The 13588-nt window shown below is 40.3% G+C and overlaps 1 protein-coding gene across 5 annotated transcripts in view; it reads left to right on the top strand.

Moving 5' to 3' along the window:
• The window catches only part of TSPOAP1 (TSPO associated protein 1), a 317131-nt gene that overhangs the window by 280625 nt on the left and 22918 nt on the right, over positions 1–13588 (top strand). For all 5 annotated transcript variants that reach the window (XM_040338277.1, XM_040338276.1, XM_040338275.1 and 2 more), the window contains 2 exons: positions 669–859; positions 1105–1273. In XM_040338277.1, the coding sequence (XP_040194211.1) occupies positions 669–859; positions 1105–1273 (360 nt within the window). The remainder of the gene's footprint in view (positions 1–668; positions 860–1104; positions 1274–13588) is intronic.

The raw sequence follows: 13588 nt of genomic DNA, 5'->3' as shown, positions 1-13588 counted from the left end.
ACATTAAGCGTCAGTTTCCCAGGTGTGTAAGGCGGCGACCTAGTCGTCTGTTCACACTTTCGCTAAATTTTTCAAGGTTGATGTGAGCGTATCTGCGGATGCTTCCTTCGGCCACAAGGTTTTGCAGGCGGCTATTTAAGGTTGCAACTCCTCTGTTGAGCTCTGGTTGTTATGGCTGGAGTTTTTTTGTTGCCGTTTCCACCCCTCGTTTTTTTACACTGCTTGGGGACGTCCCTAAGGTCAAGATTAAAGTGCTCTGTCCATCAATGAACGATAGAGAAAATAGGATTTTTGTACCATAAAATCCTTTTCTCTGAAGTACGTTGACAGGCACAGCCCCCACCCCTCATTTTCGGGTTGTACTGCTTTTTGACGAACTGAGCTGCTGGATGCAGTGTGAGGGATTATAGCCAGTAGGACCGCCCCCTGGGCGGTACTGTGCAGTTTTGCTGTTTTTTTTAACATGTTCTGCCTAGTCCTCTCCTGAAGGTGGCGATATAACCCTAAGGTCAAGATTAAAGTGCTGTGTCTGTCAATGAACTTCAGAGAAAAGGATTTTACGGTGAGAACAAAAATTCTATTTTTTGAATTAATTGTATGTCTTTACATAACATATAGTTATATATTGTTTCTCATGAGGAATTATTATTTGCTAAATATATATGCAGATGTTGCCACCACACTTGCAGAGTGTCATCAAGATAACAGATTTCAAGAGAAAGAGAGCATCTCACAAAAACCAGAAGTGGATTCTATAAGAATGTTTGTAGCCCTTTTTGACTATGACCCAGAAACCATGTCGCCAAACCCTGATGCATATATGGAAGAACTTCCATTTAAAGAAGGACAAATATTACAGGTATATTTATAATATAGGCTGTGTAGTTATGTTTTTTACAGAATCACTGCTGTCTACCAATAATGCTTCAATTTTGATTTACTCTTTTGTAGCGTTGAATTACTCTGCTCATTGTAGCAAGGCCCTCTGATTCCTCCTGTATTGAATTGCATTGTAACTGTACTGTTTGCCCTAGTGTTATAAAGTGCTGCACAAACAGTTGGCACTATATAAATTCTGTATAATAATATGAAAATGTTTTGTAGGTTTTTGGTGATAAGGATACAGATGGATTTTATCGTGGAAAGCATGGAGGGAGAACAGGATACATCCCCTGTAACATGGTGTCTGAGCTACACATAGAAAGTGAAGAAGTTAGAAGAGAACTTTTGAGACAGGGCCATCTAACATCACCCTCGTTAATGAATGACCTAGGTAAGCTGCTTCCTTGGGCTTCTGCTTGGTTGAAGATTTATTTTAATTTGTACCATGAACTGTTCTTTCCTCCCCCTTACAATGAGTGCTGGGGCATAGATAGAGGGGACTAACTCCGAACTCCCAGAGCATCCACGCATGGGCATTGGCCCAGGCACCCCAGGGCATGTGCAACTGCAACTTTTACATGGTTCCCTGGGTATCAGAGCCACTATGTCTAGTTTCTCTGCTGTCTGTTGCAACATGTTGGGCAGCCACATTTTTTCTGTACAGTTATGAGCATGGTTGCCTTAAACATGGCGTAGCCTGTCTTGCCATTGCTCCTCAGTATTACAACCCCTCCACTTTTCTGCCTGCAAGAGCAGCTGAAGGCACAGCCAGCCATGTCAACAGAGGGGTAAGTGATTTGTGTGTGTGTGTGTGTGTGTGTATGTTTATGCATGTGAATACAGTGTGTGCATAGGTGGTACTGCTGTGCTATGCATAAGAGAGTGGTAGTGAAATGAGTGTGTTGTACGCTAGACCGTATATACTTCTGAACCTTGTACTGTGTTGCATACACCTAACCTCTGACTCTGTATATTATACACCTGACCCTTGCACTTTCTACGTTACCCACTCCTGACCCTTGCAGCCTGTACATTATACACCTGCTCTCTGTACAATACATACTTCTGACCCCTGCGCTATGTACAAGAACCATTTCTGACCCTTGCGCTATGTACATCTCAATACAGGCACTTAAACCCCCTTCCTGCCCAAGCCATTTTTCAGCTTTCGCTGCTGTCGCACTTTAAATGACAATTGCGCGATCATGCAACACTGTACCCAAATAGAGATTTCTTTTGGTGGTATTTGATAGGGCTGCAACTAACGATTATTTTCATAATCGATTAGTTGGCCGATTATTATTTCGATTAATCGGATAATAGCCTTAAAAAAAAAATTTAATTTTAAAAAAAATTTGGGACAATTTGTTGTTGGGCAGATTACAAAACACAAATTGCTGCAAAAATACATTACATGCTTTTCTGCAGCTTCTCCATTGAAGTATACACTTGTCTCTGTACTCCTCACATGTTTGTCGCCACAAACGCTTGACCACATCTGAACCCAATAAGTTTATCTTGGTCTCATCGGACCCCAGGACATTGTTCCAGTAATCCATATCCTTAGTCTGCTTGTCTTCAGCAAACTGTTTGCAGGCTTTCTTGTGCATCATCTTTAGAAGAGGCTTCCTTCTGGGATGACAGCCATGCAAACCATTTTGATGCAGTGTACAGAATATAGTCTGAGCACTGACAGGCTGACCCCCACCCCTTCAACCTCTGCAGCAATGCTGGCAGCACTCATACGTCTATTTCCCAAAGACAACCTCTGGATTTGACGCTGAGCATGCGCACTCGACTTCTTTGGTCGACCATGGTGAGGCCTGTTCAGAGTGCAACCTGTCCTGTTAAACCGCTGTATGGTCTTGGCCACCATGCTGCAGCTCCGTTTCAGGGTCTTGGCAATTTTCTTATAGCCTAGGCCAGGAATATGCAATTAGCGGACCTCCAGCTGTTGCAGAACTACAAGTCCCTTGAGGCATAGCAAAACTCAGACAGCCACAAGCATGACATGCAGAGGCATGATGGGACTTGTAGTTTTGCAACAGCTGGAGGTCCGCAAATTGCAAATCCCTGGCCTATGCCATCTTTATTTACAGCAACAATTCTTTTTTTCAGATCCTCAGAGTTCTTTGCCATGAGGTGCCATGTTGAACTTCCAGTGACCAGTATGAGAGAGTGAGAGTGATAACACCAAATTGAACACGCCTGCTCCCCATTCACGCCTGAGACCTTGTAACACTAATAAGTCACGTGACACTGGGGAGGGAAAATGGCTAATTAGGCCCAATTTGCACATTTTCACTTAGGGGTGTACTCACTTTTGTTGCCAGCGGTTTAGACATTAGTGGCTGCGTGTTGTTTTGAGGGGACGGCAAATTTACACTGTTATACAAGCTGTACACTCGCTACTTTCCATTGTAGCAAAGTGTCATTTCTCCAGTGTTGTCACATGAAAAGATATAATAAAATCTTTACAAAAATTTGAGGGGTGTACTCACTTTTGTGAGATACTGTATGTGTGTGTGTGTGTGTGTATACACACACACACACACTGCCTTGAAAAAGTATTCATACCCTTTGAAATGTCCCACATTTTTGTCATGTTGCAACCCAAGACGCAAATCTATTTTATGTGATAGACCAACACAAAGTGGCACATCATTTTGAAGTGGAAGGAAAATTATAAATAGTTTTAATTATTTATTTATTTTTACAAATAAATATGTGGAAAGTGTGCCGTGCATTTGTATTTGGCCCCCTTTGCTCTGATACGCCTAACTAAAATTCAGTGAAACCAATTGCCTTCAGAAGTTCACCTAATTAGTAAACAGTGTCTACCTGTGTGTAATTTAATCTCGGTATAAATACAGCTGTTCTGAAAAGCTCTCAGAGGTTTGTTGGAGAACCTTAGTGAAAAAACGGCATTGAGGAACACACCAGACAGGTCAGGGATAAAGTTGTGGAGAAGTTTAAAGCAGGGTTAGGGTATAAATAAAATATCCCGAGCTTTGAACATCTCGTGGCGCACTGTTGAATCCATCATCTGAAAATGGAAAGTGTGTGGCACCACTGCAAACCTACCAAGCCTTGGCCGTCCATCCTAAACTGTCAGGCCTGGGCAAGGAGAGCATTAATCAGAGAAGCAGCCAAGAGCTCCATGGTAACTCTGCAGGAGCTGCAGAGATCCACAGTTCAGGTTGGAGAATCTGTACACAGGTCAACGATTAGTTGTGCACACCACAAATCTGGCCTTTATGGAAGAGTGGCAAGAAGAAAATCATTGTTGAATGAAAGCCATAAGAAGTCCCGTTTTCCAGTTTACAAGAAGTTATGTGGGGGACACAGCAAAATTCTGCTCTGGTCAGAAGAGACCAAATTTTTCCTTTTTTTACTAAAAGCAAAACGCTATGTGTGGTGGAAAACTAACACTGCGCATCACCCTGAACACACCATCCCCACCGTGAAACATGGTGGTGGCAGCATCATGTTTTTGGGATGTTTTTCTTCTACAAGGACAGTGAAGTTGGTCAGAGTTCATAAGAAGATGAATGGAGCCAAATACAGGACAATTTTAGAAGAAAACCTGTTGGAGTCTGAAAAAGACTTGAGACCGGGGCGGAGGTTCACCTTCCAGCAGGACAATGACCCTAAACCTACACCCAGAGCTACAATGGAATGGTTTAGATCAAGGCATATTCATGTGTTGGTATGGTCCAGACTTAAATCCAATTGAGAATCTGTGGCAAGACTTTAAAATTGGTTGAAAATTTTAAGGGGTATGAATACTTTTTCAAGGCACTGTATCAAATGGACGCAGCCAATTCCACCTGTCCCATGAAGCAATGAAGGTTTAAGGAAAATATAGGTAGTGCTATTTAAAAATATATTTTAATGTACATTTTCAGGACTGCAAAAATATCTATGAGTTGACCTTTTATGCAAAAATACAGGACACAGGAAATTAAACCTACAGGTTCACATCTGCATACAGGAGGGTTGGACACTGGCAACCTAAATAAAAATGTAGAGTAGCCCAGAGTATAACCTCTCCTACCATAATGCTTCCGGTTTTCCTACTATCCTAGGAGGATGCATGTCTTTCTTTAGCCCTGTGGTTTTAAAGACTAACCTGTGATTTTTCTAGATTTTTTTCTTTACACTTTTTCTTCAGTCAAGACTTTTAGCTAAACTGCTGCTACTGTAGGTTTGTCGTCCCCCCCCCCCCCCCCCACCCCCAATTTACATCTGAATGCAGTCATATCTATCCTGGATATTGGACTGTACCTTATCTGTACCCGACTGGATATTGCGGGGATAGACCACAAGTGACCAAAAACCTTTATTAGTGATTTAAATGTTAGCATGCAGCTAAATAAAGACATGGGAACCTTGCCACTTATAAGTGGTTGGAAAATGTGTGTTTTTTTAAAATAATATACATTTTGTCAACTAACTTTTTTTTTCCAGGTACCCTGCAAAAGGAAACATAATGTGGTGTTAACCTATTAGCAACTATAGTTATTGTCAAAGCTTTAATCCACCGTGGATAACAAAATCGTTTTGTGCTTTGATCAGCCTAATTAAATAATTAGGCTGTCTGAGACATTAGAGTGAGTTGTAATAAATCAATTGAAACTTCCTGCTTTTATAAAAATGTATTATGGCTGTCAGTAGCACCCATCTACAGGCCTGCTTAGAGTGTTCAGTAGTACAGTCCTGAAATTGAGAGTACACGGTTACTAAACAGAAATAACTACTGCTAGGAGTCCGAGGTATTAAGAACTTGTCAAATGTCAAAAATGAGTGTGGGGGCAAAATTAAAAAACAAAACAAAATATGCAGTACATCCATGCTACATGCGTGTTTGCCTATGTTTTACCTCTTAAAAACACAAAAAAAGTACCTAATCTGCCATAAACCCTGTAAACTCTTAAAGGGTCACTAAAGGAAACATTTGTTTTTAGCTAAATAGCTTCCTTTACCTTACTGCAGTCCTGGTTTCATGTCCTCATTGTTTGTTTTTGCTTTGATGTTGCTGTAATTCCTCTCTGTTCTGGACACTTCCTGGTTGTCTGTTTCCTGATCACCACAGTACTGGGAGATTTCTCACTGTGGTGACTAATCAAGGAGGTGTGTCTAAAACCCCTCAGCACCAATCCAGTTTCGTTTTGCAAAACCTTCACTGCCCTCTATTGGCTCTCTGGCTCTGTACATCAGAGAACCAGGAAACAACAGCAAAAACAAAACTAAAGTGTAGGTACATTATATGATTGGTTTTTATCTATTTTTAATCATTTTTAAAAGGAATTGGTTAACTATTATGTCTCTATACCCTGTAAACAGTCATTTCAGCAAAAAAAATGTTTTCCTTTAGTGACCCTTTAACTTCTATTTCAGCTGAAAACAGTGACCAAGTCTCTGCTGTACTAAAATCCCAAGCAGTGTTATCAGTCTTACCCAGTTATCTTTTTCTGAACTACAAAAACCTCCCCTCTTCTAATCTCTAGAACATAGTATGAGGTGTACTGTAGTCCAAGAGCAAAACTGGGAAGGACTAATAACACTACTTGGGATCTCAGTGCTGCACGGTCAGGGTGCACAGGAAGTTAAACATTGGATTTCTGCATATATAAACAGCCATTTTTCTGTACTATGCAGCATTTTTAAAGAGATGTAACCTAAGGGAATATTCTTGTAATTTTTAAAGATGTACTGCATTTTTTTTTGCGTCTAGACATTAACTTATCTGCAAATCAGTTTGTGTCCCTGTAAAGCTTGTTGGAAATAAGGCCTAAACAGTATACAAGGCCTTATTTTCTGCCCTAGTTTGGCCCAGCCTAAGACTTGATTCCAAGGAGCGCCATAAGAACCCAGAAGCTGATTTAACGGTCGACTTGGATACTTGCAGGCAAATAGAGCATTCCGCATCTCCCAGTTCTAGTCAGGGTTTTTAAGCGAGCTATGATAATGCCGGGAGGTGAGGAAATTGAATGAAAAGTTAACATCTGGCATCTTGTTGGGGATAGTTAAATGAAATTTAGTAAGTTAAATAGTTTGTGCTAAAGAGAACTTGAATGTTACTGTGTACATCTAGAATGGTGTAAACTGTAAGCAAAGTTATGTATGCAACTTCTGCTTTTTAGGAAACCACTATGTAATAAACATGTAAAGAGCTCAGTTTAGCGAAGTGCAATGTAACATTACAATATTACTTACTGTAAGCCAAGGGGCTGAACAAAAGAAAAAAAAAATGACATTTCTCCATCCATACACACATTGTTGATTTAGAGATCCCCTCCACCAGGGCATAGTATTTTGACAGTGGCACCCACAGCTACTGATCACAAAAATGTCCAACTTGTCCATTTGACAGAAGTTGATCAAGCTATTAACTTTCTGTTGAGCAGAAATGGACACACACTGATCCCAATGCATACAGTCCCTGCTGAACAGCGACATTTTGATCAGTGTATGGCCAGCTTCTGATTAAATATGCATTCAGCATATACTTTTCTATTTATTTTTTTCTTAACTGTATGACAGCATATAAGGTAATAACAGGCACGCAAGAAACGGAACTTATGATTTGCCCATGGGACTTTAAATGAGGCATAACACACTGGTAGTATAATATCAATTTTGTTAAACAATAAATGAGAATCTTGTACATATAAGTTATTAAAATGCCAAGCTGGTTTGTTACAATTGGCATACATAAGTATAAAGTGTACATAAAACTGCTATAGTTTTTCATATTTTTTATAGGAACTCCAGAAAGTTGGGCTTATTTACATTAGGAACATTTTTGTACATTTTGTTAATTTTCCACTGCAGGTGAAATGCATACAGTGGGGATCGAAAGTTTGGACATCCCAGGTAAAAAATTGTATTAATGTGCATAACGAAGCCAAGAAAAGATGGAAAAATCTCCAAAAGGCATCAAATTACAGATTAGACATTCTTATAATATGTCAAAAAAGGTTAGATTTTATTTCCATCATTTACACTTTCAAAATTACAGAAAACAAAAAAAATGGCATCTGCAAAAGTTTGGGCACCCTGCAGAGTTAATATCTTGTACTGCCCCCTTTGGCAAGTATCACAGCTTGTAAACGCTTTTTGTAGCCAGCCAAGAGTCTTTCAATTCTTGTTAGAGGTATCTTTGCCCATTCTTCCTTACAAAAGTCTTCCAGGTTCTTTGAGATCTCTTGGCTGTCTGTCACGCACTGCTCTTTTAAGGTCTATCCATAGATTTTCAATTATGTTGAGGTCAGGAGATTGTGAAGGCCATGGCAAAACCTTTAGTTTACGCCTCTTAATGTAATCCCCTGCTGATTTTGAGGTGTGTTTAGGATCATTATCCATTTGTAGAAGCCATCCTCTCTTTAACTTCAGCTTTTTCACAGATGGCATCAAGTTACCATCCAAAATTTGCTGAAATGTTATTGAATCAATTGTTCCTTCTACTCGTGAAATGTTCCCTGTGCCACTGGCTGCAATACAACCCCAAAGCATGATTGATCCACCCCCATGCTTAACAGTTGGACAGAGGTTCTTTTCATTAAATTCTGTACCCTTTCTTCTCCATTCCGGCCAAAAAGTTATATTTTAACCTCATCGGTCCACAGAACTTGTTTCCAAAATGCATCAGGCTTGTCTATATGTTCATTTGCAAAGTTCAAACGCTGATTTTTGTGGTGAGGACGTAGAAGAGGTTTTCTTCTGATGACTCTTCCATGAAGACCATATTTGTACAAGTATCTCTTTATAGTGGAATAGTGTACCACAACTCCAGTGTCTGTCAGATCTTTCTGGAGGGATCGTGCAGTCAAACGTGGGTTTTGAATTGCTTTTCTCACAATCCTGTGAGCTGTTCTGTCTGATATTTTTCTTGGTCTTCCAGATCTTGCTTTAACTTCCACTGTTCCTGATGACTGCCATTTCTTAATTACATTCCGAACAGAGGATATCGACATCTGAAAACGCTTTGCTATCTTCTTATAGCCTTCTCCAGCTTTGTGAGCGTCAACTATTTTCAGTTTCAGTTTTCTAGACAACTGCTTAGAAGAACCCATGGTGCTGATTGTTGGGGCAAGGTCAGATGAGTCTGGTTGTTTAAAAGCTTTGAGATTGGTCTTCCCAGACGATGATTGAGAACAATCCATGACACTGGCAGGTCTCAGCTTTGCAAAGGGGGCAGTGCATGCTATAAATTCTGCAGGGTGCCCAAACTTTTGCAGACGCCATTTTTTGTTTTCGGTCATTTTGAAAGTGTAAATGATGGAAATAAAATCTAACTTTTTTTTGACATATAAGAATGTCTAATCTGAAATTTGATGCCTTTTGGAGATTTTTCCATCTTTCCTTGGCTTCGTTATGCACATTAATACAAATTTTTACCTGGGATGCCCAAACTTTCGATCCCCACTGTAACTTATTTTAAAATGGTCATATATACACCAATGGGCTGCAGTGGGTCCATAACATGTAAAAAAAATGTGTTTAAAACGGCAAATCTAGCTCTAAAGAATTGGGATCCAGTAGCAATGGGGATTTGATCTAGTGTATGAAGCTGTCAGTTTTCGCAGTCACAATCCATACTGTTCTCTCCCTCAAGAGCAGTCCTACATACTTCCCCCCCTTTCTCACAGTTCTCGTCTTCTTAAGCAGCAGAGCAGCCTTAAGCCTGGTATACTCTAGTGTTTTTTTTTTCGTTCAACCCAGCAGGGCTGAACAAAAAAAAAAAACGTACAGCTCAGGAGGAGCCACTGTACTAACTATCCAACATTAGTACAGCAGGGAAGGGTATCCCCTTTGAATTAACCCCTGACAGTGGTCATAAGCCTAGTAAACACGCCTTGAATGTTGGGCGGCGGCGGACGGTTCAATAGAACATTCGGCCTATGTGTACTGCAGTCGGTCCAACAAGCCGGCCGTTCGGCCTGCTTCTGCTCAAGGGGCTTGACCAAAAACCTTTAGTCAGATCTAAAGTTGTTATGTATCGGGCACTTCCCAATCTCCTGAGGCATTGGGTGCGCATCGAATTTGGATATGCTATTTAACTTTCTGAAATCATTACAAAACCTTGGTTCTGGTTTTGGGACCAACACTGTGGGACTTGACCAGTCACTGTGGGACTCCTCTATCACATCCAACTCTAACATGTTCTTTACCTCATTTGCAACTACTTATCGTCTTGCTTTGAGTATTCTATAGGGATTTACAGTTACGCTGACACCTGGTTTCGTAATTATTCCATGCTGTATAACGGTGGTCAGTCCGGGCAAGTGAGAGAGAGTGTCTCTCTTTTTACTCACAAACACTTTGACGTCCTTCTTTTAGCCCACTGACAACAGAAGGATGTCAAGGTCCTTTTGGGGTGTTGGGACTGCCAGTAAAGTCTTTTGGTCCTTCCAAGGTTTCAAGAGATTAATGTGATATACTGTATTGGCTGGTAAACTTTGTAGTTTACCAGCCAATACAGTAGTATTTTGTAGTTTACGTCTCCTACTCTTTCCATAATTTCAAAGGGACTTTGCCACGGGTTCGGGTCTTGGCACCTCGATTATAAACCCTTCTTTGGGCCTCTTGGGCTTGCTGTATATGTTCCCGTACAAGCGGCATGACAGCCGCGATTCTATCTTGCATTAGTGAGATTTGCTCGATGTTGCTTCTATAAGGCGTGGTCTCTCCCTCCCACATTTCTTTTGCGACATCTAGCAATCCCCTGGGATACCTACCATACAGTGGTTCAAAAGGGGAATACCTCGTATATGCCTGAGGTACCTATCGTATGGCAAACATGAGGTATGGCAGCAAAAAATCCCAATTTCTCTCATCTTTGTCCACCACACGTTTTTAACATGTTTTTGAGTGTTTTGTTAAATCTCTCCACAAGAACATCAGTTTGGGGGTGGTAGACAGATGTACAGAGATGAAAGACATGGACATAAATTGTGTGACTTGACCTGTTAATAGCTCTTTTGGAATATCCACACGACTAAATTTCATAGACAAGCTCTTTGGCAATAGTCTTAGCTGAGGTATTACATGATGGAATGGCTTCAGGATATCGTGTGGCATAGTCTAGTATTACCAGTATGTGCTGATGGCCCCGGGCAGACTTTACCACTGGTCCCACCAGATCTATGCCAATTCTTTTAAAAGGCACTTCAATTATTGGTAACGGTACCAGCGGACTGTGAAAATGGGACGATGGCGCAGAATACTGACACTCTGGGCATGACTCACAATATTGTTTGACATCTGCATTTAACCCAGGCCAAAATAATCTCTGGGTTATTCTCTCCTTGGTTTTCTCTATACCCAAATGTCCTCCCATTACATGACCATTGGCTATATCTAATACCATCCGGCGATAGGGTTTGGGAACCACTAGCTGCTCTACCTCTTCCTCCCCTTGCTTTACCACCTGATACAACAAGTTATTTTTAAGAGCCATGTAGGGAAACGACACCCATACATTAGGTTCAACAGGTTCCCCATCCATCATAGTAACGTTTTCTCTGGCTCTATTGAGTGTGGTGTCCCGGACTCCCTGAAGTGGGAAAGGCTACCTGTCAAAGTTGAGTATCCTGTCCCCCCTCCCTCTTCGAGAATCCAATGAGCGGAAGTTCCACTTTTGGGTGGAACTCCACTTTAACTTTCTAACTACTACCTTGTCTGGACAGTTTTGTCTTTTAAAGTAAGTTGAACAATAGCAGGCTTGCTGTCTGAATCACCTGGATTAGGATAATAAAAAAATAAACAAATGCAGCCACCACATCTACGACCTGGTGAGCTTTCATTTTAATACTTTTTTTGCCTTTGGGTTTAATAATTACACAGAAGTCCATTTCACATAATATTTCTTAATTATTGTTTACAAGATTTGGTTATAAAGGAAGCTGGAACACGTTGGGACATGTCTATCTTGCATACCTTTTTTATATATAACGTTCTTATTCTAGTTGTATTGAAATGATATGTAGGTACAAATTCCAAAAAGGGCAACAAATGTAAATTCCATAGCTGTATTACTTCCTGTGTAAATGCATGTGTGAATATGTGTGTGTGTATGTATATGAGTGTGTATACTGCAGTCTGCCTTGTTCTTTGAGAGTTCCTCAGGGGTTAGTAAAGGTATACTCTTTTGTAGTTTTGTATATAAAGTGCAAGTGTGCTTTAAAAACTAGAAACAAAAGGAATGTAGAAGATGCGCTATAATCATAAGCATGCGTCACTTTTTTTTTTTTTTTTTTTAAGGTAATTAATTAATGTTTTGAAAAAAGAAACCAGGAGAACAAAAGAAAAAACAGTGCACAACATGTTGTATTGATGTACATATAGAAGGAATATCGATACCACATATGCAACAATACATTGGCACACTAAAATTCACCCAGGGATCCTCAGTAGTGCACATAGAGTAATTAAGACCAGAAATCAAACATTAACCCATTGGTGACTTGACTTTCTTACTCCAGAGATACATAAATGATCAGGTGAGGGGACCTCCAAAAGGAGCAGAGTACATACAAAGAATAAACAAGGCCCATTAATTTGACCACTTATTAGAGTGCCTCAATCGGTCCCAAGGCTTGTATAAAATAATACCAATTAGACTTCAGCATCATTGGACACAGTATTCGCCCAACCTGACCACAATTTATCACATTTCTTAGGGCAGCCCCTTGTGAGGCAAGTCAATTTGAACATTGGCAGGGCTTTATTCACCAACTCGATCTAGGCCCCCAAACGAGGAAGGTCTGGGTTTTTCCACTGCAATACGATGGATTTTTAGCATAAAAAAATATGAAGTAGAGATTTTTGGGATGTACTGAGCTCCTCATCTAGATTGCACAGTAAACATCAGGAAGGTGTACAGATGTTGGGAAGATCCAGCTTCCCCTCAATAAATGTACACGCTTATATACAAAAGATAAAGCTGCGCTCTAAAGGATCCCAACAAACCGATTGGGAGTATTGACATGTGATAAATGAAACTAACACATAGAATTAATGATAATATAGTGACTTGTAGCTGATGAAAACCAAAATAGATAAGCCAGTCACCATAAATGGTATACATATAGTGACATAATAGCATAATTAAATTAAACAATATATAAGTGAAAATGTCCATAGATAATAAGTGAATATAGTAGCCAGTATTGATAGAAACAGTCCGTAGGTATTGAGTTGAGTGAAGAGATGACAATCCCCAAAGCACCAGATGGTAATCAAAGTGATGAATTGTCCACCAAAAAATAAATTGATATGTGCACCGCCACTGTACAAAATATGAGCTTACCAGAAGCAAGCTAGTTTAAGCCTGCGGCTATAACCCAGCCCAGGTCCTGTTACCAGGAGATAACGGCAACACGTCAGATGATCCAGGTGAATAGACCACAGCAAGTAACCAGGGGGATATCCCGATTGTTATCAAGACACAGACAGATCGATGGATTACCCATAAGTAAGAAGGAGCTGCCACCGCATGTCTAAGTTACATATAAGAGAACAAATTTTTGGACGGGACACCCAATTCAGCCCAAAAAACAGAGAAAGGTTTAAGCTTTCGGAGAATAACTGATGAGCATATTTGAGGTCAAACTTTGTCCAGCGTTGGACTGCAGATAGTTTATAGGATTCTTAAAATTTTAAGCAAAATAAATTGTGTTTTTGCTCATGATAGCCAGTA

The sequence above is a fragment of the Rana temporaria genome, chromosome 2, assembly GCF_905171775.1.
Source record: "Rana temporaria chromosome 2, aRanTem1.1, whole genome shotgun sequence".
Taxonomy (NCBI): domain Eukaryota; kingdom Metazoa; phylum Chordata; class Amphibia; order Anura; family Ranidae; genus Rana; species Rana temporaria.
Note: the sequence above shows the minus strand (reverse complement) of the source record. Positions and strands in the feature narration are given on the sequence as shown.